Source organism: Choloepus didactylus, chromosome 9 (genome assembly GCF_015220235.1).
Source record: "Choloepus didactylus isolate mChoDid1 chromosome 9, mChoDid1.pri, whole genome shotgun sequence".
In the NCBI taxonomy this organism is placed as follows: Eukaryota; Metazoa; Chordata; class Mammalia; order Pilosa; family Megalonychidae; genus Choloepus; species Choloepus didactylus.
The window spans coordinates 58,648,386-58,673,469 of NC_051315.1; the positions used below are offsets into that span (position 1 = coordinate 58,648,386).

The 25,084-nt window shown below is 36.7% G+C and overlaps 2 protein-coding genes across 8 annotated transcripts in view; one reads left to right on the top strand and one right to left on the bottom strand.

Annotated features, from left to right (window-relative positions):
- The window catches only part of FASTKD1 (FAST kinase domains 1), a 54,789-nt gene extending 33,478 nt beyond the window's left edge, over positions 1-21,311 (bottom strand). The window contains exons 1-5 of one of the 4 annotated variants that reach the window (XM_037850514.1): positions 21,145-21,311; positions 17,991-18,158; positions 15,838-16,355; positions 13,378-13,446; positions 9,453-9,578 (exon numbers count right to left, since the gene is read on the bottom strand). In XM_037850514.1, coding sequence (XP_037706442.1) covers positions 9,453-9,578; positions 13,378-13,446; positions 15,838-16,172 — 530 coding nt within the window. In that variant the 5' untranslated portion in view covers positions 16,173-16,355; positions 17,991-18,158; positions 21,145-21,311. Of the gene's footprint in view, positions 1-9,452; positions 9,579-13,377; positions 13,455-15,837; positions 16,356-17,367; positions 18,159-21,144 lie in introns of those variants that run through there. The other 3 variants (XM_037850513.1, XR_005218966.1, XM_037850515.1) reach the window with 3 other exon arrangements.
- PPIG (peptidylprolyl isomerase G) overlaps positions 21,020-25,084 on the top strand; it is a 95,148-nt gene continuing 91,083 nt past the window's right edge. For 2 of the 4 annotated variants that reach the window (XM_037850516.1, XM_037850520.1), the window contains exon 1: positions 21,020-21,152. The gene's annotated coding sequence lies outside the window, so the exon portion shown is untranslated. The other 2 variants (XM_037850518.1, XM_037850519.1) reach the window with 2 other exon arrangements.

The following is a 25,084-nucleotide window of genomic DNA, read 5'->3' on the forward strand; positions in this document are numbered from 1 at the left end:
CAAGAAGATGTTCTCCGTCCCACGATGCCAGGTCTACATTCCTCCCCGGGAGTCATATTCCACGTTGCCAGGGAGATTCACTCCCCTGGGTGTCTGATCCCACGTAGTGGGGAGGGCAGTGATTTCACCTTTCAAGTTGGCTTAGCCAGAGAGAGAGGGCCACATCTGAGCAACAAAGAGGCATTCAGGAGGAGACTCTTAGGCACAAATATAGGGAGGCCTAGCCTCTCCTTTGCAGCAACCGTCTTCCCAAGGGTAAAACTTATGGTAGAGGGCTCAACCCATCAAACCACCAGTCCCCTATGTCTGTGGTCATGTTTCTAGCTAACAATCTTTTGCATGTATAGTCAATGCAGATGTACAAGGCACAATTTAGTGTTGATGCTAAAATGTTTTAATACATACCCTCAGATTATTTATCTTAAGATATTAAAATAACAAAATGTCATGTATATATTTTATTATTTAATGAGACTGTGCATTTCTAAAGCGTCATAAAGCATTACACTGATAACGTACGTGTAGCCAGGATAAACTGTTCCCTGAACTTAAAATGTAGGTAGGAGGCGGGGCAAGATGGCAGACTGGTGAGCTGTATGTTTTAGTTACTCCTCCAGGAAAGTAGGTAAAAAGCCAGGAACTGCGTGGACTGGACACCACAGAGCAATCTGTCTTTGGGCATACTTCATACAACACTCATGAAAACGTGGAACTGCTGAGATCAGCGAAATCTGTAAGTTTTTGCGGCCAGGGGACCCGCGCCCCTCCCTGCCAGGCTCAGTCCCGGGGGAGGAGGGGCTGTCAGCTCCGGGAAGGAGAAGGGAGAATTGCAGTGGCTGCTCTTATCGGAAACTCATTCTACTGATTCAAACTCCAACCATAGATAGACTGAGACCAGACACCAGAGACTCTGAGAGCAGCCAGCCCAGCAGAGAGGAGACAGGCATAGAAAAAAAACAACACGAAAAACTCCAAAATAAAAGCAGAGGATTTTTGGAATTCTGGTGAACACAGAAAGGGGAAGGGCGGAGATCAGGCCTTGAGGCGCATAAGCAAATCCTGAAGCAAAGCTGGTCTCTCTGCCCTGTGCACCTTTCCTTAATGGCCCTGGTTGCTTTGTCTATTAGCATTTCAATAACCCATTAGATCTCTGAGGAGGGCCGTTTTTTTTTTTTTGTTTTTTTTTTTAAATCCTTTTTGCTTTTTCTAAAACAATTACTCTAAGAAGCTCAATATAGAAAGCTTCAAAGAATTGAAATTTGGGCACGTCAAGTCAAGAGCAGAACTAAGAGAGCTCTGAGACAAAAGGCAACAATCCAGTGGCTGGGAAAATTCACTAAACAACACAACTTCCCAAGAAAAGGGGGGTGTCCGCTCACAGCCACGATCCTGGTGGACAGGAAACACTCCTGCCCATCGCCAGCCCCATAGCCCAGAGCTGCCCCAGACAACCCAGTGTGACGGAAGTGCTTCAAATAACAGGCACACACCACAAAACTGGGCGTGGACATTAGCCTTCCCTGCAACCTCAGCTGAATGTCCCAGAGCTGGGAAGGGGGAGCAGTGTGAATTAACAGACTCCATTCAGCCATCATTTGAGCAGACTGGGAGCCTCCCTACACAGCCCAACAGCCCAGAACTGCCCTGGGGGGACGGCACTCACCTGTGACATAGCACAGTCATCCCTCAACAGAGGACCCGGGGTGCACAGCCTGGAAGAGGGGCCCACTTGCAAGTCTCAGGAGCCATACGCCAATACCAAAGACTTGTGGGTCAGTGGCAGAGACAAACTGTGGCAGGACTGAACTGAAGGATTAGACTATTGCAGTAGCTTTAAAACTCTAGGATCATCAGGGAGATTTGATTGTTAGGGCCACCCCCCCTCCCCGACTGCCCAGAAACACGCCCCACATACAGGGCAGGCAACACCAACTACACACGCAAGCTTGGTACACCAATTGGGCCCCACAAGACTCACTCCCCCACTCACCAAAAAGGCTAAGCAGGGGAGATCTGGCTTGTGGAGAACAGGTGGCTCGTGGACGCCACCTGCTGGTTAGTTAGAGAAAGTGTACTCCACGAAGCTGTAGATCTGATAAATTAGACATAAGGACTTCAACTGGTCTACAAACCCTAAAAGAACCCTATCAAGGTCAGCAAATGCCACGAGGCCAAAAACAACAGAAAATTATAAAGCATATGAAAAAACCAGACGATATGGATAACCCAAGCCCAAGCACCCAAATCAAAAGACCAGAAGAGACACAGCACCTAGAGCAGCTACTCAAAGAACTAAAGATGAACAATGAGACCATAGTACGGGATATGAAGGAAATCAAGAAGACCCTAGAAGAGCATAAAGAAGACATTGCAAGACTAAATAAAAAAATGGATGATCTTATGGAAATTAAAGAAACTGTTGACCAAATTAAAAAGATTCTGGACACTCATAGTACAAGACTAGAGGAAGTTGAACAACGAACCAGTGACCTGGAAGATGACAGAATGGAAAATGAAAGCATAAAAGAAAGAATGGGGAAAAAAATTGAAAAACTCGAAATGGACCTCAGGGATATGATAGATAATATGAAACGTCCGAATATAAGACTCATTGGTGTCCCAGAAGGGGAAGAAAAGGGTAAAGGTCTAGGAAGAGTATTCAAAGAAATTGTTGGGGAAAACTTCCCAAATCTTCTAAACAACATAAATACACAAATCATAAATGCTCAGCGAACTCCAAATAGAATAAATCCAAAAAAACCCACTCCGAGACATATACTGATCACACTGTCAAACATAGAAGAGAAGGAGCAAGTTCTGAAAGCAGCAAGAGAAAAGCAATTCACCACATACAAAGGAAACAGCATAAGACTAAGTAGTGACTACTCAGCAGCCACCATGGAGGCGAGAAGGCAGTGGCACGATATATTTAAAATTCTGAGTGAGAGGAATTTCCAGCCAAGAATACTTTATCCAGCAAAGCTCTCCTTCAAATTTGAGGGAGAGCTTAAATTTTTCACAGACAAAGAAATGCTGAGAGAATTTGCTAACAAGAGACCTGCCCTACTGGAGATACTAAAGGGAGCCCTACAGACAGAGAAACAAAGACAGGACAGAGAGACTTGGAGAAAGGTTCAGTACTAAAGAGATTCGGTATGGGTACAATAAAGGATATTAATAGAGAGAGGGAAAAATATGGCAAACATAATCCAAAGGATAAGATGGCCGATTCAAGAAATGCCTTCACGGTTTTAACGTTGAATGTAAATGGATTAAACTCCCCAATTAAAAGATATAGATTCGCAGAATGGATCAAAAAAAATGAACCATCAATATGTTGCATACAAGAGACTCATCTTAGACACAGGGACACAAAGAAACTGAAAGTGAAAGGATGGAAAAAAATATTTCATGCAAGCTACAGCCAAAAGAAAGCAGGTGTAGCAATATTAATCTCAGATAAATTAGACTTTAAATGCAGGGATGTTTTGAGAGACAAAGAAGGCCACTACATACTAATAAAAGGGGCAATTCAGCAAGAAGAAATAACAATCGTAAATGTCTATGCACCCAATCAAGGTGCCACAAAATACATGAGAGAAACATTGGCAAAACTAAAGGAAGCAATTGATGTTTCCACAATAAGTGTGGGAGACTTCAACACATCACTCTCTCCTATAGATAGATCAACAAGACAGAAGACCAATAAGGAAATTGAAAACCTAAACAATCTGATAAATGAATTAGATTTAACAGACATCTACAGGACATTACATCCCAAATCACCAGGACACACATACTTTTCTAGTGCTCACGGAACTTTCTCCAGAATAGATCATATGCTGGGACATAAAACAAGCCTCAATAAATTTAAAAAGATTGAAATTATTCAAAGCACATTCTCTGACCACAATGGAATACAATTAGAAGTCAATAACCATCAGAGACTTAGAAAATTCACAAATACCTGGAGGTTAAACAACACACTCCTAAACAATCAGTGGGTTAAAGAAGAAATAGCAAGAGAAATTGCTAAATATATAGAGACGAATGAAAATGAGAACACAACATACCAAATCCTATGGGATGCAGCAAAAGCAGTGCTAAGGGGGAAATTTATAGCACTAAACGCATATATTAAAAAGGAAGAAAGAGCCAAAATCAAAGAACTAATGGATCAACTGAAGAAGCTAGAAAATGAACAGCAAACCAATCCTAAACCAAGTACAAGAAAAGAAATAACAAGGATTAAAGCAGAAATAAATGACATAGAGAACAAAAAAAACAATAGAAAGGATAAATATCACCAAAAGTTGGTTCTTTGAGAAGATCAACAAGATTGACAAGCCCCTAGCTAGACTGACAAAATCAAAAAGAGAGAAGACCCATATAAACAAAATAATGAATGAAAAAGGTGACATAACTGCAGACCCTGAAGAAATTAAAAAAATTATAAGAGGATATTATGAACAACTGTATGGCAACAAACTGGATAATGTAGAAGAAATGGACAATTTCCTGGAAACATATGAACAACCTAGACTGACCAGAGAAGAAATAGAAGACCTCAACCAACCCATCACAAGCAAAGAGATCCAATCAGTCATCAAAAATCTTCCCACAAATAAATGCCCAGGGCCAGATGGCTTCACAGGGGAATTCTACCAAACTTTCCAGAAAGAACTGACACCAATCTTACTCAAACTCTTTCAAAACATTGAAGAAAATGGAACACTACCTAACTCGTTTTATGAAGCTAACATCAATCTAATACCAAAACCAGGCAAAGATGCTACAAAAAAGGAAAACTACCGGCCAATCTCCCTAATGAATATAGATGCAAAAATCCTCAACAAAATACTTGCAAATCGAATCCAAAGACACATTAAAAAAATCATACACCATGACCAAGTGGGGTTCATTCCAGGCATGCAAGGATGGTTCAACATAAGAAAAACAATCAATGTATTACAACACATTAAAAACTCGAAAGGGAAAAATCAATTGATCATCTCAATAGATGCTGAAAAAGCATTTGACAAAATCCAACATCCCTTTTTGATAAAAACACTTCAAAAGGTAGGAATTGAAGGAAACTTCCTCAACATGATAAAGAGCATATATGAAAAACCCACAGCCAGCATAGTACTCAATGGTGAGAGACTGAAAGCCTTCCCTCTAAGATCAGGAACAAGACAAGGATGCCCGCTGTCACCACTGTTATTCAACATTGTGCTGGAAGTGCTAGCCAGGGCAATCCGGCAAGACAAAGAAATAAAAGGCATCCAAATTGGAAAAGAAGAAGTAAAACTGTCATTGTTTGCAGATGATATGATCTTATATCTAGAAAACCCTGAGAAATCAACGATACACCTACTAGAGCTAATAAACAAATTTAGCAAAGTAGCGGGATACAAGATTAATGCACATAAGTCAGTAATGTTTCTATATGCTAGAAATGAACAAACTGAAGAGACACTCAAGAAAAAGATACCATTTTCAATAGCAACTAAAAAATCAAGTACCTAGGAATCAACTTAACCAAAGATGTAAAAGACCTATACAAAGAAAACTACATAACTCTACTAAAAGAAATAGAAGGGGACCTTAAAAGATGGAAAAATATTCCATGTTCATGGATAGGAAGGCTAAATGTCATTAAGATGTCAATTCTACCCAAACTCATCTACAGATTCAATGCAATCCCAATCAAAATTCCAACAACCTACTTTGCAGACTTGGAAAAGCTAGTTATCAAATTTATTTGGAAAGGGAAGATGCCTCGAATTGCTAAAGACACTCTAAAAAAGAAAAACGAAGTGGGAGGACTTACACTCCCTGACTTTGAAGCTTATTATAAAGCCACAGTTGCCAAAACAGCATGGTACTGGCACAAAGATAGACATATAGATCAATGGAATCGAATTGAGAATTCAGAGATAGACCCTCAGATCTATGGCCGACTGATCTTTGATAAGGCCCCCAAAGTCACTGAACTGAGCCATAATGGTCTTTTCAACAAATGGGGCTGGGAGAGTTGGATATCCATATCCAAAAGAATGAAAGAGGACGCCTACCTCACCCCCTACACAAAAATTAACTCAAAATGGACCAAAGATCTCAATATAAAAGAAAGTACCATAAAACTCCTAGAAGATAATGTAGGAAAACATCTTCAAGACCTTGTATTAGGAGGCCACTTCCTAGACTTTACATCCAAAGCACAAGCAACAAAAGAGAAAATAGATAAATGGGAACTCCTCAAGCTTAGAAGTTTCTGCACCTCAAAGGAATTTCTCAAAAAGGTAAAGAGGCAGCCAACTCAATGGGAAAAAATTTTTGGAAACCATGTATCTGACAAAAGACTGATATCTTGCATATACAAAGAAATCCTACAACTCAATGACAATAGTACAGACAGCCCAATTATAAAATGGGCAAAAGATATGAAAAGACAGTTCTCTGAAGAGGAAATACAAATGGCCAAGAAACACATGAAAAAATGTTCAGCTTCACTAGCTATTAGAGAGATGCAAATTAAGACCACAATGAGATACCATCTAACACCGGTTAGAATGGCTGCCATTAAACAAACAGGAAACTACAAATGCTGGAGGGGATGTGGAGAAATTGGAACTCTTATTCATTGTTGGTGGGACTGTATAATGGTTCAGCCACTCTGGAAGTCAGTCTGGCAGTTCCTTAGAAAACTAGATATAGAGCTACCATTCGATCCAGCGATTGCACTTCTTGGTATATACCCGGAAGATCGGAAAGCAGTGACACGAACAGATATCTGCACGCCAATGTTCATAGCAGCATTATTCACAATTGCCAAGAGATGGAAACAACCCAAATGTCCTTCAACAGATGAGTGGATAAATAAAATGTGGTATATACACACGATGGAATACTACGCGGCAGTAAGAAGGAACGATCTCGTGAAACATATGACAACATGGATGAACCTTGAAGACATAATGCTGAGCGAAATAAGCCAGGCACAAAAAGAGAAATATTATATGCTACCACTAATGTGAACTTTGAAAAATGTAAAACAAATGGTTTATAATGTAGAATGTAGGGGAACTAGCAGTAGAGAGCAATTAAGGAAGGGGGAACAATAATCCAAGAAGAACAGATAAGCTATTTAACGTTCTGGGGATGCCCAGAAATGACTATGGTCTGTTAATTTCTGATGGATGTAGTAGGAACAAGTTCACTGAAATGTTGCTATATTATGTAACTTTCTTGGGGTAAAGTAGGAACATGTTGGAAGTTAAGCAGTTATCTTAGGTTAGTTGTCTTTTTCTTACTCCCTTGTTATGGTCTCTTTGAAATGTTCTTTTATTGTATGTTTGTTTTCTTTTTAACTTTTTTTTTCATACAGTTGATTTAAAAAAGAAGGGAAAGTTAAAAAAAAAAAAAAAAAGAAAAAAGACAAACAAGGAAAAAAAAAAAAATATTTAGTGCCCCCTTGAGGAGCCTGTGGAGAATGCAGGGGAATTCGCCTACCCCACCTCCATGGTTGCTAACATGACCACAGACATAGGGGACTGGTGGTTTGATGGGTTGAGCCCTCTACCATAAGTTTTACCCTTGGGAAGACGGTTGCTGCAAAGGAGAGGCTAGGCCTCCCTGTATTTGTGCCTAAGAGTCTCCTCCTGAATGCCTCTTTGTTGCTCAGATGTGGCCCTCTCTCTCTGGCTAAGCCAACTTGAAAGGTGAAATCACTGCCCTCCCCCCTATGTGGGATCAGACACCCAGGGAAGTGAATCTCCCTGGCAACGTGGAATATGACTCCCGGGGAGGAATGTAGACCCGGCATCGTGGGATGGAGAACATCTTCTTGACCAAAAGGGGGATGTGAAAGGAAATGAAATAAGCTTCAGTGGCAGAGAGATTCCAAAACGAGCCGAGAGATCACTCTGGTGGGCACTCTTACGCACACTTTAGACAACCTTTTTTAGGTTCTAAAGAATTGGGGTAGCTGGTGGTGGATACCTGAAACTATTAAACTACAACCCAGAACCCATGAATCTCGAAGACAGTTGTATAAAAATGTAGCTTATGAGGGGTGACAGTGGGATTGGGAATGCCATAAGGACCAAACTCCACTTTGTCTAGTTTATGGATGGATGTGTAGAAAAGTAGGGGAAGCAAACAAACAGACAAAGGTACCCAGTGTTCTTTTTTACTTCAATTGCTCTTTTTCACTCTAATTATTATTGTTGTTATTTTTGTGTGTGTGCTAATGAAGGTGTCAGGGATTGATTTAGGTGATGAATGTACAACTATGTAATGGTACTGTAAACAATCGAAAGTACAATTTGTTTTGTATGACTGCGTGGTATGTGAATATATCTCAATAAAATGATGATTAAAAAAAAAATGTAAAAGACAAGGCCCTTTCTAATTTATATGAAAAAAAATTATACACACACACACACATGCACACACACACACACACACATCAGACAGAAGGAACTTCCCATAATCCAAAGGGAGGCCATTTACTTGTCAGCAAATGTTCCCATTACATTATTTCATGAGTTATTTAAAAATCATAAACTTATTTACCACCTGTTTTGGTCAAACTTGCCAATAAAAAGACACTGAAATAGAAAATTTTCTTCCTCAAGGTAAAGACAATGCCTAATTTAGAAAGTTGTTCCCTTGAGATTGCACAGTGAAAGATATCATTTAGCTAAAACATAAAAGCTTGCTGTGTTTAAAGAAAATGTTTAAATCCACCCTGAGAGAAAAAAAGTCAACCTCTCAGAAATCAATTTTTATAGCCAGGGCACTCACCGGCTATAACACAGTTCAATATCTTTCAAACCCAAACATAGTGCTTGTTATTGTTTTATCATGTACTGCCTATCCCTGAGTAAGGATTTTATCATTTTAAATTTTGAATAAAGCAAATAAATTTTACTTTGATATTAAGAATGATATTTAAGAATTTTTTTCCAACATATAAATGAAACCATATTCCACTTTAGTCAAAAAATGATAAATGCTCTTTGCAAAGACTACATTCATACAAATTTTAAATATCTGCATCTCAATTAAATTACAATCCACTTTTTCCTAGATAATTTCTATTATTTGCCATTCATATATCACTCATTTCCTCATAACTCATTACTTTGTAATTTTTGTTGCTAGGAGCATTTAAGAGGTAATGGAGGAAAGGTACAACATAAAACTTAAAGGAGCTCTGAAGTGAGATCTATATATCCTGTGGTAAAAGAGAGTTTGGAACACCCTTTGAAATTTGTTCTATAGCTGCTGCAAAGTAGATATTACTATCCCCATTTTACAGATGAGGCTGAAAGGTTAGGTAAATTAGCCTAAGACACACAGCTAGGAAGTGGCAAATCTAGGTGAGTCTGTATTCGAAGTCCAGAATCTTTGCACTACAACATAAGACCCCTAAATAGATTTACCTTAAGTCCTGTATGGTTTCCAAGTTCCTGTTGACAATATCAGCTATTTTTCCCATTAATGGACTTAAATGCAAATGATGATCTGCTAAGCAACAGGAAAATTTTGACAGTGCATTAATATCAAACCTATTAAAGGAAATATACAAAGGAGAACATTAGTATTTACTTTCACTTAAGACACCTAATACAGTTGTGAAATAAAAAGCAATCAAAAGAGAAAAAGCTATTTATAATCTCTGCTAACATAAAATGAACTTTTTGTAAAATGTTATTTTAAAAGTAACATATGCTAACAGTTAAAAAGTCAGACTATTATAGAAAGATTTAAAAAGAGAAAATCATTGCAAATTATTTAAATCATAACTTATTAATTATTTGAATTATAGCACAATTCAACTCAAAGTTGCATAGTAACAAATAAAACAAACACTGAATACTAAAACCTTGCTTTGAAAAACCTGGGAATTTTATAGGGAAATGACCCAATTTCTTCAACAAATAAATGGCAAGACAAAAGAGAGGGAGAGAAAACTGTTACGGATATTTAAAGACTTTGAATTCACTAAAAGACATATATAAGAAGAAAGTTTACAGCAACACTACACGTAATAGCAAAAAACTACAAATAATCCAAACGTCCATCAAGAGTACAATGGATAACTCAGCAATACCACTTCCAGGTGTATACCCAAAAGAACTGAAAGTAGAGACTCAGCCAGGTATTTGTAGAGCAATATTCATAGCAGCATTATTCACAATCGCCAAAAGATGGAAGTAAGCCAAGAATCGATCAATGGATGAATGGATAAACAAAACGAGGTTTATTCAAACAATGGAATATTATTTAGCCATAAAAAGGAATGAAGTTCTGATACATGCTACAACATGGATGAACCTTTAAGACACTGTGTTGAATAAAATAAGCCAGACACAAAATGACAAATTATGTATGATCTCACTTTATAAGAACAACTAGAATATGCTAATTCATAGATACAGAAAGTAGATTACTGGGTACCAGGGGTGGGGTAGGAGTAGGAAATGAGGAGTTAATGCTTAAAGGGAATAGTTTCCGTTTGGGACGGTGGAAAAATTTTTGTAATGGACAGCGGTAACAACATTGTGAATGTAATTAATACTACTGAATTTTATAATTTAAAGTGGTTAAAATGGGAAATTTTATACTGTATATGTTGCCACAATAAAAATTTAGTTTTTAATTTAAAAAATAAAGTAATATATGTAGCATTATTAACAAAATAAAATATTTAATACATCAGAAAGAATACAATGGATAAAGTGCACACATTCATACAACAAACCCTCCATAGCAATAAAGAAAAGCTACTGAATTACACAATATCCTGGATGAATTTTTAAAACACATTGAGAGAACTAAACTAGACACAAGAGTACATACTGTATGAACCATTTCTATAAAAACAAAACTAATTTATAGTGTTAGAAGTGAAGATAGTGCTTACTCAGGGTGGGCAGACATAACCAGAAGAGGTCGTGAGGAGAACTTCTGGGGCACTAGTGATGTTTTGTTTCTTGATCTCAGTACAACAGATCAGTATTGTGAAAACTTATCAAGCTGTATACTTATGATTGGATTAAAGTTAGGTAAACATTCTATTGAATGTTTTTTATTATATTAAATGTTTACCTAAATTACCTAATTTTATTGAATGTTTACCTAAAACAATAAACAATTTTATTGAATGTTTACCTAAATAGAAACGTTTAAGAGCTATAGCAACCAAATTCAATGTATGAACCTTGTTTGGACACAGATTTAAACAAACTGGCTAGAAAAAGATGTTTATAGGACAATAAAGGAAATTTGAACACAGGTCAGGTATTAGGTGATTATTATGGATTATTTTTTATTAAGGATTATTTTTTATTTTTATAGGTGTCATAATGGCATTGTGGTTATATGTATTTTTAAGAGTCCTTATCTCTCAGAGATACATACTGAAGTATTTACAGATGAAATATTTTATGATAAGATTAAAAACTAGGTAAACATTCCATAACATATTTACTTACAAAAAGAGATACAGTAACCAAATACATTTGGATAATTACAAATGATATTTATAAAACATAATTTCAGATATTTTAGCAAAATCACTGGTTAACAGCAATTTACTATAGTAACCTCAGAGGCCTCATAGGCTAAAAGAATATAAAAACAGAAATTAATGCTTACTTCATGACACTACTAGAAATTCTACATGTGGAAAACAAATTAGGGTTTCAACTTTTTTTATAACTTAGCATTATAAAAAAATAAAAGTATAGCCAACAGTAAAGAACAAAGTCATCATTTAGAACAAAGTCATTGTATTGAAATAAAGAAAAATAAAAAAGAAAAACGTATCTGATTCACCAGAAAGTACAATTGTACATTTATAATTTAATTGTTCAACTAAGAGCTGTTTGTTTTTTTAATCATCTGCTTACAACTGATTTGTTCAAGCTACATAATACAAGTAACACTGAATGTTGCTTTGAAGGAAAAAGTTTTGAGTTATTATTAACAATGACCAAATTTAACACCAAAGATTCCGTAGTTCCAATCGGTCATGAAAGGATTAGAATTACTCTGCTTATCCTCAATAAAAAGGATAGTAATAGAGAGTACAAGAATAGAGAGGATGAGAAGACAGATGGGTTTAGGTTATGAGATAAACAAAAATCACAATTTAGTAAATGAAGACATAATTTCTAAGCCCACAGAATTGTTTGGTTCCTGTTTCATTTAATCCAACCCAATTAACAAAGGCCTAGATAGCTTGCCAATATGACTAATTATAGGAATCTATCATGGTTCAAGCTTTAAGAAGCATTATGCTTTAAAAAAAGAAAAAAGCACAGTATGAGAGTGTCTACTCCTTTCTGTCAACAATAGCCTGCTACTTCTCTTATATCTTAGGCAATACTTGTCCTTTCTGCCCTACATTTCTACTTGGTTTAGAGGGAGAGTTATGCGTTTTTTAAAAATTCTTCTGCCTCTTTTCCACATTTATATACCCTGTTTCCTCACTAACATTTGCCTTATTCCACTAATAATGGACCTCACTCATCCAGAATCCCTAGGCTAAAGAATTCAAAGCTTTTGGAAATACCTAAAAGTTTACCAAAATGAGCTCTGCTATTATCTCTGTTCTTTTATAAATGGAGATCTGTTCATATATATTTATAGAATAGACTTCTCCATACTCATAAGAAGGGTACCCTAAACACATTTCACATTTTTTAGATGATTATCAATTATGGTGACATTCTGAAAATATAGCTATATATAGTAAAAGAAATAAATCTGAATTGCTACTATCCACTGTAGAGGACCTAAAACTTGCTTTCTCTAAAAAGCTCTTAATGTTTACTTATGAGCTTTGTTCAGTGCATCTCCATAAAGACGGAGTGACAGAAAAGTAGCTGCAGATGCTCCTGGACAGTATTATATGGTCTTCCTTTCTATTGAACTGGTATCTTCTTTTTTCTCCTTTTATGGCTTTTGCCCTTCTAGGTTTTTAATGAGGCAGCCAATCAATCAGAGCTTCTTTTCTTTCTGAGGCAGAACTCTTTTGGAAAGGAAGACTCAAAAAGGCTAATCCACATATAGCTGTGACTCTACTTATCCATATTTTGATCAATTATATATGTGGAAAACCATACTGTTTCCTGCTCTTATTCTAAAGATGGAAGATTTGAAATACTTTTTTTTCTCTCTTAAAGAAAAAATATACATACATAATCAAACAACCCTCAAACTAAAATGAGTTTAAATACATATTTTTCAACAAAACTTGATAAACAGGAAGCACCTCCCCATTCATTTCCTGCATAATTTCACTGTACCAACCCTGAAAGGATAATCCTTGATCTTATAATATGAACACAGAGTACTCACCTTTCCAGTCTTCTCCATGCTTCTGTCACTAGTGCTTCCACCAAAGGGTCATGGGCCTTAACAGCAAATCTCATTAACAACAAGAGAAACAATTCTCCATAAATAAACATTTCAAAATCATTAGAAATACATGTAGAGTTATAATTATAATGCAAAAGTGAACTTCAAGTAATTTTTCTCTTACAAAGTCAGTCTTATTTCTGGTTCATTTCCATTTCAGCATTCTGATTTCTTGGTACAGTCTAATAAACATCTACACTTTACTCCAGGCCCTTCTCACCTTTTATCTGCTCATTTCAATGCTCTCCACTGCTGACAATGAAAATGTCCAATGATACATTTTATGTTAAAAATACACATAATAATTATTACTTTTTCTGATTATAAAAATATTTTATAGGAGAAAGTTTGTAAAATACAGAAAAACATTTAGAGGGAAATAAAAACCATTTACAACCCTGCTATTGATAAATAGTCACCATTACCATCTGGAGCATCTTTCCAGTTCTTTATTAAAAAATAATAATAATAAATAAATAAATAAATATATATATATATATACACACACACACACACACACATATTTAATTTACATTTTTGTATCCTGCCTTTTTTTTTTAGTAGGTTAACATTATATAGTGGGCATTTGTCCACAGATTAAATATTCTTCAAAATATGATTTTTAATGATTGTATATTATCCCATTATGTCAATGTGATATCATTTAAAAATTCACCAATACTAGACTTCTAGTTTTTCAAAGTTATAAGCCATGCCACGATGAATATCCTTGTATAAGAAGCCATATATGTATTTTGGATTACGTCCTTAGGATAAATCTTGCAAAATTATTGGGTCAGGGAGAATTTTTAAAGTTCTTGCTACATATTGTACCAGCAGCATCATATAAGAGTAACTATTCCATTACACCTTCACTAACAATGTTATATTTATATATATGCATATATATGTGAAATTAAGCCACATACACTATATATGTATAAAAATATCTTATTAACTGACTTGCATATTTATAACATCAAGCTATACTATGTTGTTTCCTAAAACTCAAACATTTTCAGATTGAGTCATGAAGCAAAATCTAACTACATGCTGTTTAAAAAAACCTGAAAATAAAATTGTATTCTACTCTTGAGATCTCTTCCTAATTTAAAATACTATTTAGGAGGGAAACAGAGAAACGCAGTTTTTAGGCAAATCATTACTGAGCAGCATTTCACCTTGTGTGCCTCATGGACATCAGATGTGAGATTTCAACACAAACATTTTGTCACCGATAAGACTGGGATATTCCCACCCACCCACCTTACAGATAAACAATATACACTAGCCTTTTAAGGGCTCTGAAAAATTTTGTCAGATTCAGCATTTTCCAAACCAACATGACTGCCGTACAAGCAAAACTAACACCTGTCCTGGCATCTGGAGTGAAGAAACTTTGCAACCTGAGAAAAAGCACCAAAAAAAGGGAACCACCCTTTTTCAGTCTAACACTAGTCCCCCAAATAAGCAAAGCCTGAAGTTCCTTTTCTGTAAACCCTGACTCTCTAATACAACTTTATCTTTGACTTTCGTGATGCTGACACCTGCAGCTACTAAAATAACCCTTGCAAATTGGATAATCATGTGAAAAACCTGCTGTTTTTTCCACCAATGAGAATAATGAACAGACTCCTGCTTTTGTATGCTTTTTTCCCCTTATATATCTGCTTGATCCTTTATTTAGAGAACCCAGTTCTCTCTGAAAGCTGGACTTCCTTTGCAAACAATGCATATACAATTTCTTTTTTTTTTTAATTTTTTAAAAATTTCTTTTCTTAATGCTCAAATTTAGCTGAGTTTTCCTTTGAAGCCAAGGAAGATTTTTTTTCATGTAACACCTGTTAACAATCCATGTAATACAATTTGTGAAACATTGTTATCAAGTATCATTTAATCTATAAAATAATTCTACTTCCTTTTTCTTTGTTTCTAAGAGCTATTACTGGGAAACAATCTATAGTACCAATAACCTCTAAAAAATATTTAGACCATCAATTTAACTATGATAACCATGATGTTGCAACAGGTCAAAGGTACAATTTATTAATCTGTTCATTTTTTTTTAGGCATTGATCTGAAGTTAAATTTTTTACCTATCTTATCCCATTCTCTTCAGCTAACCATATTTCTATAAAATTCCACAATAATCCAGTTATATACATCCAAAGTTAATAATTTCTACTTTCACAACTGGTTATATAACAAGTTTTAAAATTGTGATACTACTAAGTGTATAAGAATATACTTCAAACATCTTCAAAATATTAGATCATCAGGAAAACTCTTATTAGGAAAACCAAACAAACATTATTTTCATTTTAAAGAGATGTAAACAAAATTTTAAATATAAAAATAAACTATAATTATTTCCATAAAATCTAAAAGTAAATTACTTACTGTTGTGTGATGTACAATACATTCACCAAGGTAGCATCATTCATTAACTCTACTTTACTCCTAGTTAAGTTACAAAGACTAGGAAATTGGGGATGGTCTCTGACATATTCAACATTCTTTAACAAGTTGGTCTTCTGCTTTTGAAACTGCCAAAGTATATTAAATGCATATCCCACTTGTTCTTCTGAAAGTGTGGCTCTATTTCTTTTAATAAGATCAAATATTTGCTCTTCATCTGTACACTTATTCATCTGGCTAATTAATGTTTCACAATCTAAAGGTCGAAATCGAAATATTCTCCAGGAGAATGGAAAAAGAGCTTTTAGACGAAGCATATTTGTAATGAATGAGTCTAGGAAAAAGATATCTTTTCATTTACATCACAAATTTTCTTAGGTAAGAAAACCATTTGTAATTGGTAGTAGTCAGGTGCAATGTGCTGGTATAAAAATAACTCTTTCCTTCAAGTATTTTGCTTCCATTATGATCATTCCAGATCCCAGTCCAACATGCAGCTTCTGTAAAAGGATAGGTTTAACATGGTTATGATTGTATCATTAATATTAAATTAATTCTGAAATTCAAATTAAATTTTTTCTACATTAACTAGTAACTTAGTTCTTAATCTGAACCAGACAGCAGGATTTCATCCAAAATCAAATTCAAATGTTCAGAAGAAGGGATTTCTTTCGGTACTTTTTTACATTTTAAAAATGTTTGCTGAATCTGACATTTACATGAAGTTAACAAATTTGACCAAAAAAGCAAAAGGAAAAAACTCACACTCAGAACTTCCTTTCTAAATAAGAGCAAAAAATTTTTAAATAAATATATTGCTTTTAAAATTTCTAAGAAGAGTAGCTACTAAATTACAGCCATAGCGGAAAACACTTTTTTTCTGAAAAATGGTCTCTGGTGTATTTGCTTCCAGAGTGATTTCTTGCTCCTTTTTTCTTGTACTTTAATAACTCAAACAATTTAAGCATTACTGGTCTTAGGTATGTTTTAACCAGTAAATGAGATGATTAAAGCACCAATCAAGAAATATTAAGAAATCCAGTAATGTAGCAAGACATGGTGAAGCAATATAAGAGCAAAGATAAATTCTGGAAAAAAAAAACAAAACTTTTGTTTCAAAAATATGCTATAAATACATATGGGAAATTCAGAAGCAATGGTTAGAAAAACTGGGACTAAAATCCTATCACCTAACACTTCTGCAACGTTACAATTTACAAAGGAATTTTAATATCTCATTAAATTCTCTCAACTAACTTGCCAGGTAGATATTACCATTTCCATTTAACAGATACGGAAACTTAATGAAACTAGAACCACAACCCAGTTCTTTCCACTTTTTCAACATGAACAGCCACATTCCATTAACAAAGCAACATCTACTTAGTCTATCACTAAAAGTATGCCTCAGGTCCCTCTCTACAGCAATACCAATCTATCCGTTTGGAAGAAACGGTGAGACCGTATGGGCTTATTTGTGGCAATCTGAACAGCATCCTGACCCAAGCTGACCTGGGTCACGCACAAAAAGACTCGCACAAAGGCAAAGGTATCCTGAAGATTCTGTCCATCCACAATTCAAAGTGGAGGCAACTCGACAGTTCGAATACAAAGGTGTGGAGTCCTCAGCTCTGCCCTAGCTGAGTGACCTTGAAGAAGTTACTTAACCAAAAGAAGGACCACAGGACTGCAATTGAGAATAGGTGCAGGGAAGGGTAAACAGTGCCGCGCTTTGCAAGTGACAGGCATCCCTCATGCCGGGCACTGAACGAACGAATGAATGAGGGTCTCCCCGATCCCCGACCCGGCGTGGGTGCGGCCCTGCGGTGGTTGCTGGTCTCCTCCGAGAACACACCACCCGGAACGGGGTCTCCGTCTTTCAGCCGACCTCTGTGTCTCGGGCCCAGAAATGTGACCGGTGAGGAAAAGAAAATGCACAGCCGTTTTCCGCTCCTGACTTGCTAGCAAGAAGGTCCTTCCTCAACGCTGAGCCACAACTCTTCTAGAGGGTGCCGGAGAAGGTTGGCTTAGAAGTCAGAGCTGCTGCCAGTCTCCAACAAGGGAAGTGACAGGGTTAGTTGTCTCGCTTATCCCTCAGCCCCCAGAGTTTTTAGCCTTTCCTCGAGAAACATCACCTTTCTCAGGTGGAAACGATCCCCAAACCAAGAAAAAATGCCGGAGGAGACCAGCATGCACAGCAAACGGCGCTCACTACATATCCCAGGGGGCATCGCGGCGAAGTCGGCGGGATCGACGTCGTTTACGTAGTAGGGGGAATTCTGGGAGTTGGAGCAGTTGTTAAACTGTTGGAGAAGATGTGGGATTTTTTGTCAGTATTCCTTAATTATCTGCGGGTTTTTTCCTCAGTCGTAGGGGTGTAATACTTTTATAATTTAGGATAAAATTAATTATAAAACTGGAATTAGAGAATTTAAAAATGGGAAAGATACATGCAATTGTCTTCATACTATATTCAAACTTATTCTAAATGGCCAAGAAATTATCTAAAACTCTTACTCTCAATTCCTGCACTTCCGTCGTGGGGAACAGGCACCAGACCACAGACTACACTTTCTTTTTTAACAGCTTGATTGAGATATAATTCATATGCCATACAATTCAGCAATTTAAAGTGTATAATTCACTGGCTTTTAGTTTATTAACAGTTATGCAACCAGCAACAATCAATTTGAGGAAATTTTCTTCACTCCAAAAAGAAACCCCTTACCTATTAGCAGTCAACCCCCCACCCACCCCCTTTTTTTTTTTTTTTTTTTTTTGCTAGTACTGACTTAGGTTGTTCGGAACTAGGTCAATTGATAATAAATTTGAATACGAGGATGATCTGGATGCACAGGAGTTTTAGAACAAACACGAGAAAAAGTATAGTAATGAAACCTAGCATGACCTGTGTCAATGCTCTCCAGTCAAATACCACCAGGAACACACAGTTAAGTGAAGTTGTGTTTATTGACTTACTATAGGATTTAGCCTTGTGTTAAGAGATTTGGGGAAGGGTTTAAAGAAAAGGGGCTCTGCTATAGATTGGATGCTGTGAGGAAGTGGGTGTATTTCTATTATTGGGTATCTTAATAAATTTTTTCTAGAAAGCAGGAGGACAGAGGTAAGGTTAAACCTAGTAATTGGCAAAGAAACAACAGTCACTCATATTAGCCAGAATAGGAAAGTGTTTGGTCAACTTTTGTGATTTGGACAACGTTCTTGTTCTTGCCCGAGTTTAGACATGATTACAGAATGGTCTTGGTTTTTGTTTTAATCCATCACAGTCAGAAAGTGGTCTTGTCTGATGTAACATGAATCTTTTTATGTTCAACAGGAGATCACCAAGGCCTAGCTCTGAATGACAAGCAGCTGGTAACTGATAGTGCCAGGCCAGTTTCTTCACTGCTGGGGGCTGCTTTTCTCCTTTTCACCTGTTTGTAGAACTGTAAGGAGACTGGCCTAAGGAAACTGAGCTGCATTTAGTTGGGAGTGGGGGCAAGAAAGAGAGGAGCTTAATAATGACTTATCATCTTGCCACTCTGTACTTGAAGCATGACTCCCCCAGCTAACTATTCAGGGGAGAGAGTTTTGTTGTTGTTGTTATATTACTTTACAAATGCAACACAAGTTAAAAATTAAATCAAAGATCCATTGTTTTAAAATTCACATGCATGTATGAATTAATTTAACACACATTCCCTGGAATACTTATTATATTCTTAGTACTCTTCCATGAATATGTTAAGGGAGTAACAGGAGTAAAGAAAAATTGGGTTTACAAAATAAGCAGTCTACTAGTTTACCAACTATAATGATTTCATAAGGAGATGGAATGAGTATATAAGTATTACATGAACACATACAAAATGGGATAAGTTTTGTGGCAGACATTGTTCATTGCCTACCCAACAGACATAGTTATGAGTGAAATTGTCTTGGTTCAAATGTGACTTCACCCCTTACTAGCTATGTGAACTTTGCAAGTTACTTAATTTCTCTAGCCTCCGGTACCTTATATAAAAAACAGGGATCATATTGGTAACAGAATCTTATCCTGTCATTATGAGAAATAAAGACAAGTGTAAGACACTCAAGAAGTATTAGCTATTATTATTGGTGGGCATGTAGTAACAGTCAACAGTTCTGGCAAATGAGATGAAAAGGGACACCAAAGAGCCAGGGATGGGGTAAGGAGTGTCCCTTCCTGAATGAGTTAAGTACCCTTTACCTTCTGCCATCTTCTTGCCTTGAACTCAGAAGTGGCATCTGGCAGTATCACAGCCACTATAAAATTCTTAGAGGATATGAATGAAGTAAAGGCCAAGGTGAATGAAAGAACCCCAGCCCCAACATCATGGAGCCTTAGAAAAAGTGCTGCTGGCTTTCCTTCCTCTGGAATAGTTTGCGTGAGAAAAAGGTAACTTTTTGTTTAGTCACTGTAGTGACTTTTTTCTTTACTTTCAGTCATAACTCATACATATTTATATACAAATAACACCTGAGAACAAAATTCAAGTTATTTAAAACTACAGTCATAGAATTGTATTTTAGCTCGTGATTTAAATCCTCTACACCATCAAGAAGCATCTTTTACAAGGGCTAGCAAGTAGTTAATAAAGGATAGCCTTTAATTTCCCCTTACTGAATGTCAAGGCCCTTCAGTCAAAGATCATAAGAACATGCAGTTGAATAAGATGGGTTTATTATTTGTTTTAGCTAGGGAGAATGCATACTATAGGGAACCAAGGGTCGGCTCCATTTAGAGTGTTAGAACCTATTATAGAATTTGGACGTTGGACGAATTTGGGGGAGGGTCTAGGGAAGCAGAGGCTTCCTTCAGCTGAGATGTCAGAAAGCAAGGACAAATTTATGATTGGGCATTAATGTTATCTAGGGAGGACAGACTTAAAGCAGTGCTTCCTTCCCAATACCCTGGCAAAGGGCCAATAAATGAAGTACTACATTTCACGAACTATATGGCATTACCTAACTATATGGTAACAGCTCTCAACCAACTCACACATAACACCTTAAAATACCTATAAACTAGGCATTTACCAAGAAACCACATCTTAGGACTCCAGGGAAAGCGGTGGCGACGCAATAAGGGAACGTCAAGAGGTGCCGTCAACCAACCCGTGACGTATTTCCGGCGCGACGCTATCCCTCCACGCCGGGACAGAGCTGTGGGGGGAGGGAGGCGGTTAGAGAGCTTTAGCGCCTTTTCTGGCGGCGGTAGATTTGAAGCGCTTTAAAGGACTGGACCCCGGGAAGAAGAAACTGTACCGGTGCAGGTAAGTGGAGCGAGGGCTGCGTAGTTTCGGCGGCGTCTTTGCAGTAGTCCCGGGGTACGATAGCGGAAAATGCCCGAGGAAGGGGGCGGAGTCGGTGAGAGAGGCCCGACCAAGTCAACCGTCTTCCCCTCGAGGTATTGGGGCTTCCTGGACCTGGAGGAGGCCACTGAGGACCGCGGTGTTGGCCTTACAGCTGGAGAAGGCTTCCACTCGAACCTCCCGGGCCTAGTCAACGGCCCACCCCCTGCCAGCCCCCGCCTTCCTCACTCCGGCACACACCTCCCTCCCTGACGCATTTTGCCGCACAAGCTGTAATATGGCGGCAGCGACGGAGGCCTGAATCCTGGGAGCCGGGGTGATTCTTGGTGCTTCAACATCGTAAGACTGAGCACTATTATGGGGTAGATGGGACAGTTAGTGGGAGAGGAGGAGGTGCAGTCTGACGTCCTGAGAGGTTAGGGTTGGAGAGTGGCGAGCGAGAAAACTGAATCACGAATTAAGACTAGATTGAAGACTTCTACTTCGACCTTTTCCTCTCACAGAGACTACCATGCATAGTTAAGTGACACAGGTCTTTTAGTTAAGAATTCTTCTAAAAATTTAAACCCAAGACCTTCTCATCCCTGAGCTATCGTGGAGTTCTCCCACGTTCCCAAGGGGAGCCGTGAGTGGCGCAGGCCTTTTAGGATATTGGAATTACTTCTTGGGAGGAAAGTGGTGGCTTTGGAGCTCCATGTGCCTTAAGAGAAGTGCGCAAACTTGACGTATCTTTAGTCTTTTAAGGAGCTAAGTCTTTTTGGAAATGTTGTAAAAACACCATTTTGTTCATTGATTTTAATCTCTTCTATGCAGTGTTTTCTGTGCAGTAACACGTTTTTGGGATAGTGATCACAAATACGTCCAGCAAACCGTTAGATATTTAGGACATTTGGGGGTTCAATATTAACTTTGTAGCTAAAACCTTATGGGGGGTATGTAAATAGCCAGTAATTGCTATTTCATAACAATAATGATTTTTCTTTGTTAGTGAACATTTTATAAGTTCTGAAATAGTGCCATAAAATCCAGAAAAGCCTTAGATATCTAGAATGGCTGCTTCTTTCATTCAAATTTTCTGTATATCCTAAAATTTACCCGTTTATCAGCCCCCCCCCTTTTTTTAACCGTGTGGGATGGGATTATTGTTATAACAGATAACAAATTGCATACTCTCTGTCTTTAACAGTGCATGTAGCTTGCTTAACTTTTTCTTTGATGCAGTATTATTGCTGCCCTGAAATCCTAATGGGTCTTGTCTTGTAGTAGGAGTCTGTACTTTTGAATTGTTGTGTTTACTTTCTAAGGTTTTTTAATCTTCTTTGCCAGCCTCTGTCAGGGATGACTTCCTCTGCTGTCGGGAGTGTGCAAGTATGAAAACTTCCTAAATTAGAAGATTTGGGTTGTTTCTGGCTTAACTAACTTTCTGAACCTCAGTTTCTTCATCTGTAAAATGATATCTTGATTTCTAGTGATCAACTCTGGACTTCAAAATTAAACATTTAAATTTGTTAAAAATTCTGTGTAAAATCAGCTTTCAGTGAGAACCACGAGGTTCTCACGTGAGCGAAGTAAAGAGCATTTAACTTCTTGAAGGCTTTTATTTTTAGTGCTTGTTACTGTGGTCTAGCAGTATCAAAGGCCTCGACATAAATTCTTTGTCTTTTTTATATTTTGCATATTTTAAATTAGATTTTCTGTCAGACTCATCCCATTCTTTATGCAAAGGTAAATGGGTAACGATTCATAATAGATGGATGAACTAGTTCTATTAATTACCATAATAGTATGTGCAGTTATTTCCTTCCGTACTTGTCCCTTTTAGGAAAACACATTCTGACTCTTTTCCTCTTATTATTTTACCGCTGGAATATTTCAACAGGATATGTTGTCTGTTTTGAGTATTGAATGTGTCTTGTCATATGTAATAAGAATCTGTAGATAATTAGTTCAATTAATTTGAAGAGTTTATTGAAAATCTTTCGGCTACATTTGTGGTGTTGCACCTTTGTTTTGTTTTGTTTGTTTTCATATTAGAATTAACTTTTAGCTTTCATTTACTTTAAGTCTTCAACTGTTTTGCCTTGGTCTCCCAGTTAGTATGTTTTTATTTCTGTAGGGGAAAACTTACGTCTTGGAATTGACTACAGGCAATATTATAAATTTTCAGGGAAAACTGCTTTAACTGGGACTTGGGCACTGCTTCTGGCACTAGATAAGAAAACTTTTGTACTTTATTCTAGTTTGAGTGGTGGGTTAAAATGATCTTCAACCTCATATTGTTTATATATTGTTTATAATATACTGTTTATATATTTATAATATATTTTTCTATTTTATATGTAACAGTATATTACTTTCTAAAACTGAAGTTCAGTGTTCAGTGTTAAAATGGTTTTTAAAACATGAATGATTCCTTAACTCATTGATTTGTAAAATGAATGAAACACATTTTTTATATTAAGCTACTGTTGATTATGTATAAACTTTAAAGGTTTATTCATAACTAAACCATTGCATAGTGGTCATATGGTGGAAAATAAAAATAAATAACTCATCTGGAATATCTGTGAATAAGTTAGTTTCTACGGTGAAGTTATAGAATTTAAATCAGAAAACTATTTTTCCACTTGTGACCTTAACCTTGAACCACTTCAGCTCTCTAGTCCTCTTGTTCTTTGTCTGTAAAATGAGAATATTGAGCCAGATGGTCTCTAAGTTTCTTCAGACTATGGGAGTCTGTAATTCTTTCTGTAGGAATTACTGGATGGAATAACAAGGGGCTAGAATGGTGTATATATCTCTGAAGACAGTGGGATACATTTATCTTAATGAGAACATATACAATTGTAGAGATAAGAGTATTTTGAGTATTGGCATAAATTTCCTAGTTAGTGTTTGCTTTCTTGGTTCAATAATAATATAGTTCTATGCTATATATTTATGTTTCTCAGATTGTATGTGTAGGAAGTGTATAATATCCTTATTTAACCCAAACTTGGCATCTTTGTGGCTTTTCTGTTTTTAAGTCTTTTGAAGGATTCAATTTAAGAATTTTAGTAAGTGCCCATATACTGTTAATTATGTTTTCTACCAGTCCAGTGGTTTGTAACTATCTGTCAGAGACACTAAGGAAAGGGACATTATATGGAAAATCATAGTTGTCTTTCCTGGACACTCACCTCAAAATGTTAGCTTGTTTTTATTTAATTCATTAGCAATCTGTCACTCATAAATATATTTAAATGCATTTTTGAAGCAATCCATTTTAATTTCTGATTTGATCTCTGTGAACTACATTAGGGGTGAGGTAGAGCAATTGTTAGATTGCCTTCCTTGAAAGTAATCTTCAAGATCTGCCATATTTTAGTTTAATTTATATGATTGCATTTAGAGGTGGACATCTTGTATAAAAGTCACCTGTATCATTAACTGCAGCAGGTGAGAACTTCCTGTCTTTGTTTCTTGGTCTTGAACTGAAGGTGCTCTGTCTCTTATAGTAGATTGTTTTTTAAAAAACCAGAAAAACAATGAAACCAAAACTAGTTTTTTTTAACAGAAAGAATGGAGGCCCAGAAGGCAGAACTAGAGAATTGGCTCCGTTTGAGTTGTGGAGTAGACAGAGGCGATGGTTAGTGGTAGACTAGAGAATTTACTGACAGGAGATAAGTATTAGCAATATCCCATGTAAGAAGCTGTTTGTATAAGAGGAAAAACACTGAATTATTAATAGAGAGTCTAGTTTTGCTCATGTCTGGATTAGCTAGCATTCTTTCTATTTGATAATGTAGTCCTGGGCCAGGCAGTGTAATTTGTGTTTAGGATATGGGGGTTCTAAGTTCGAAGAGTTTGCAGACACGTTTATAATAATGAGAACAGTATTCAACATGGAACCT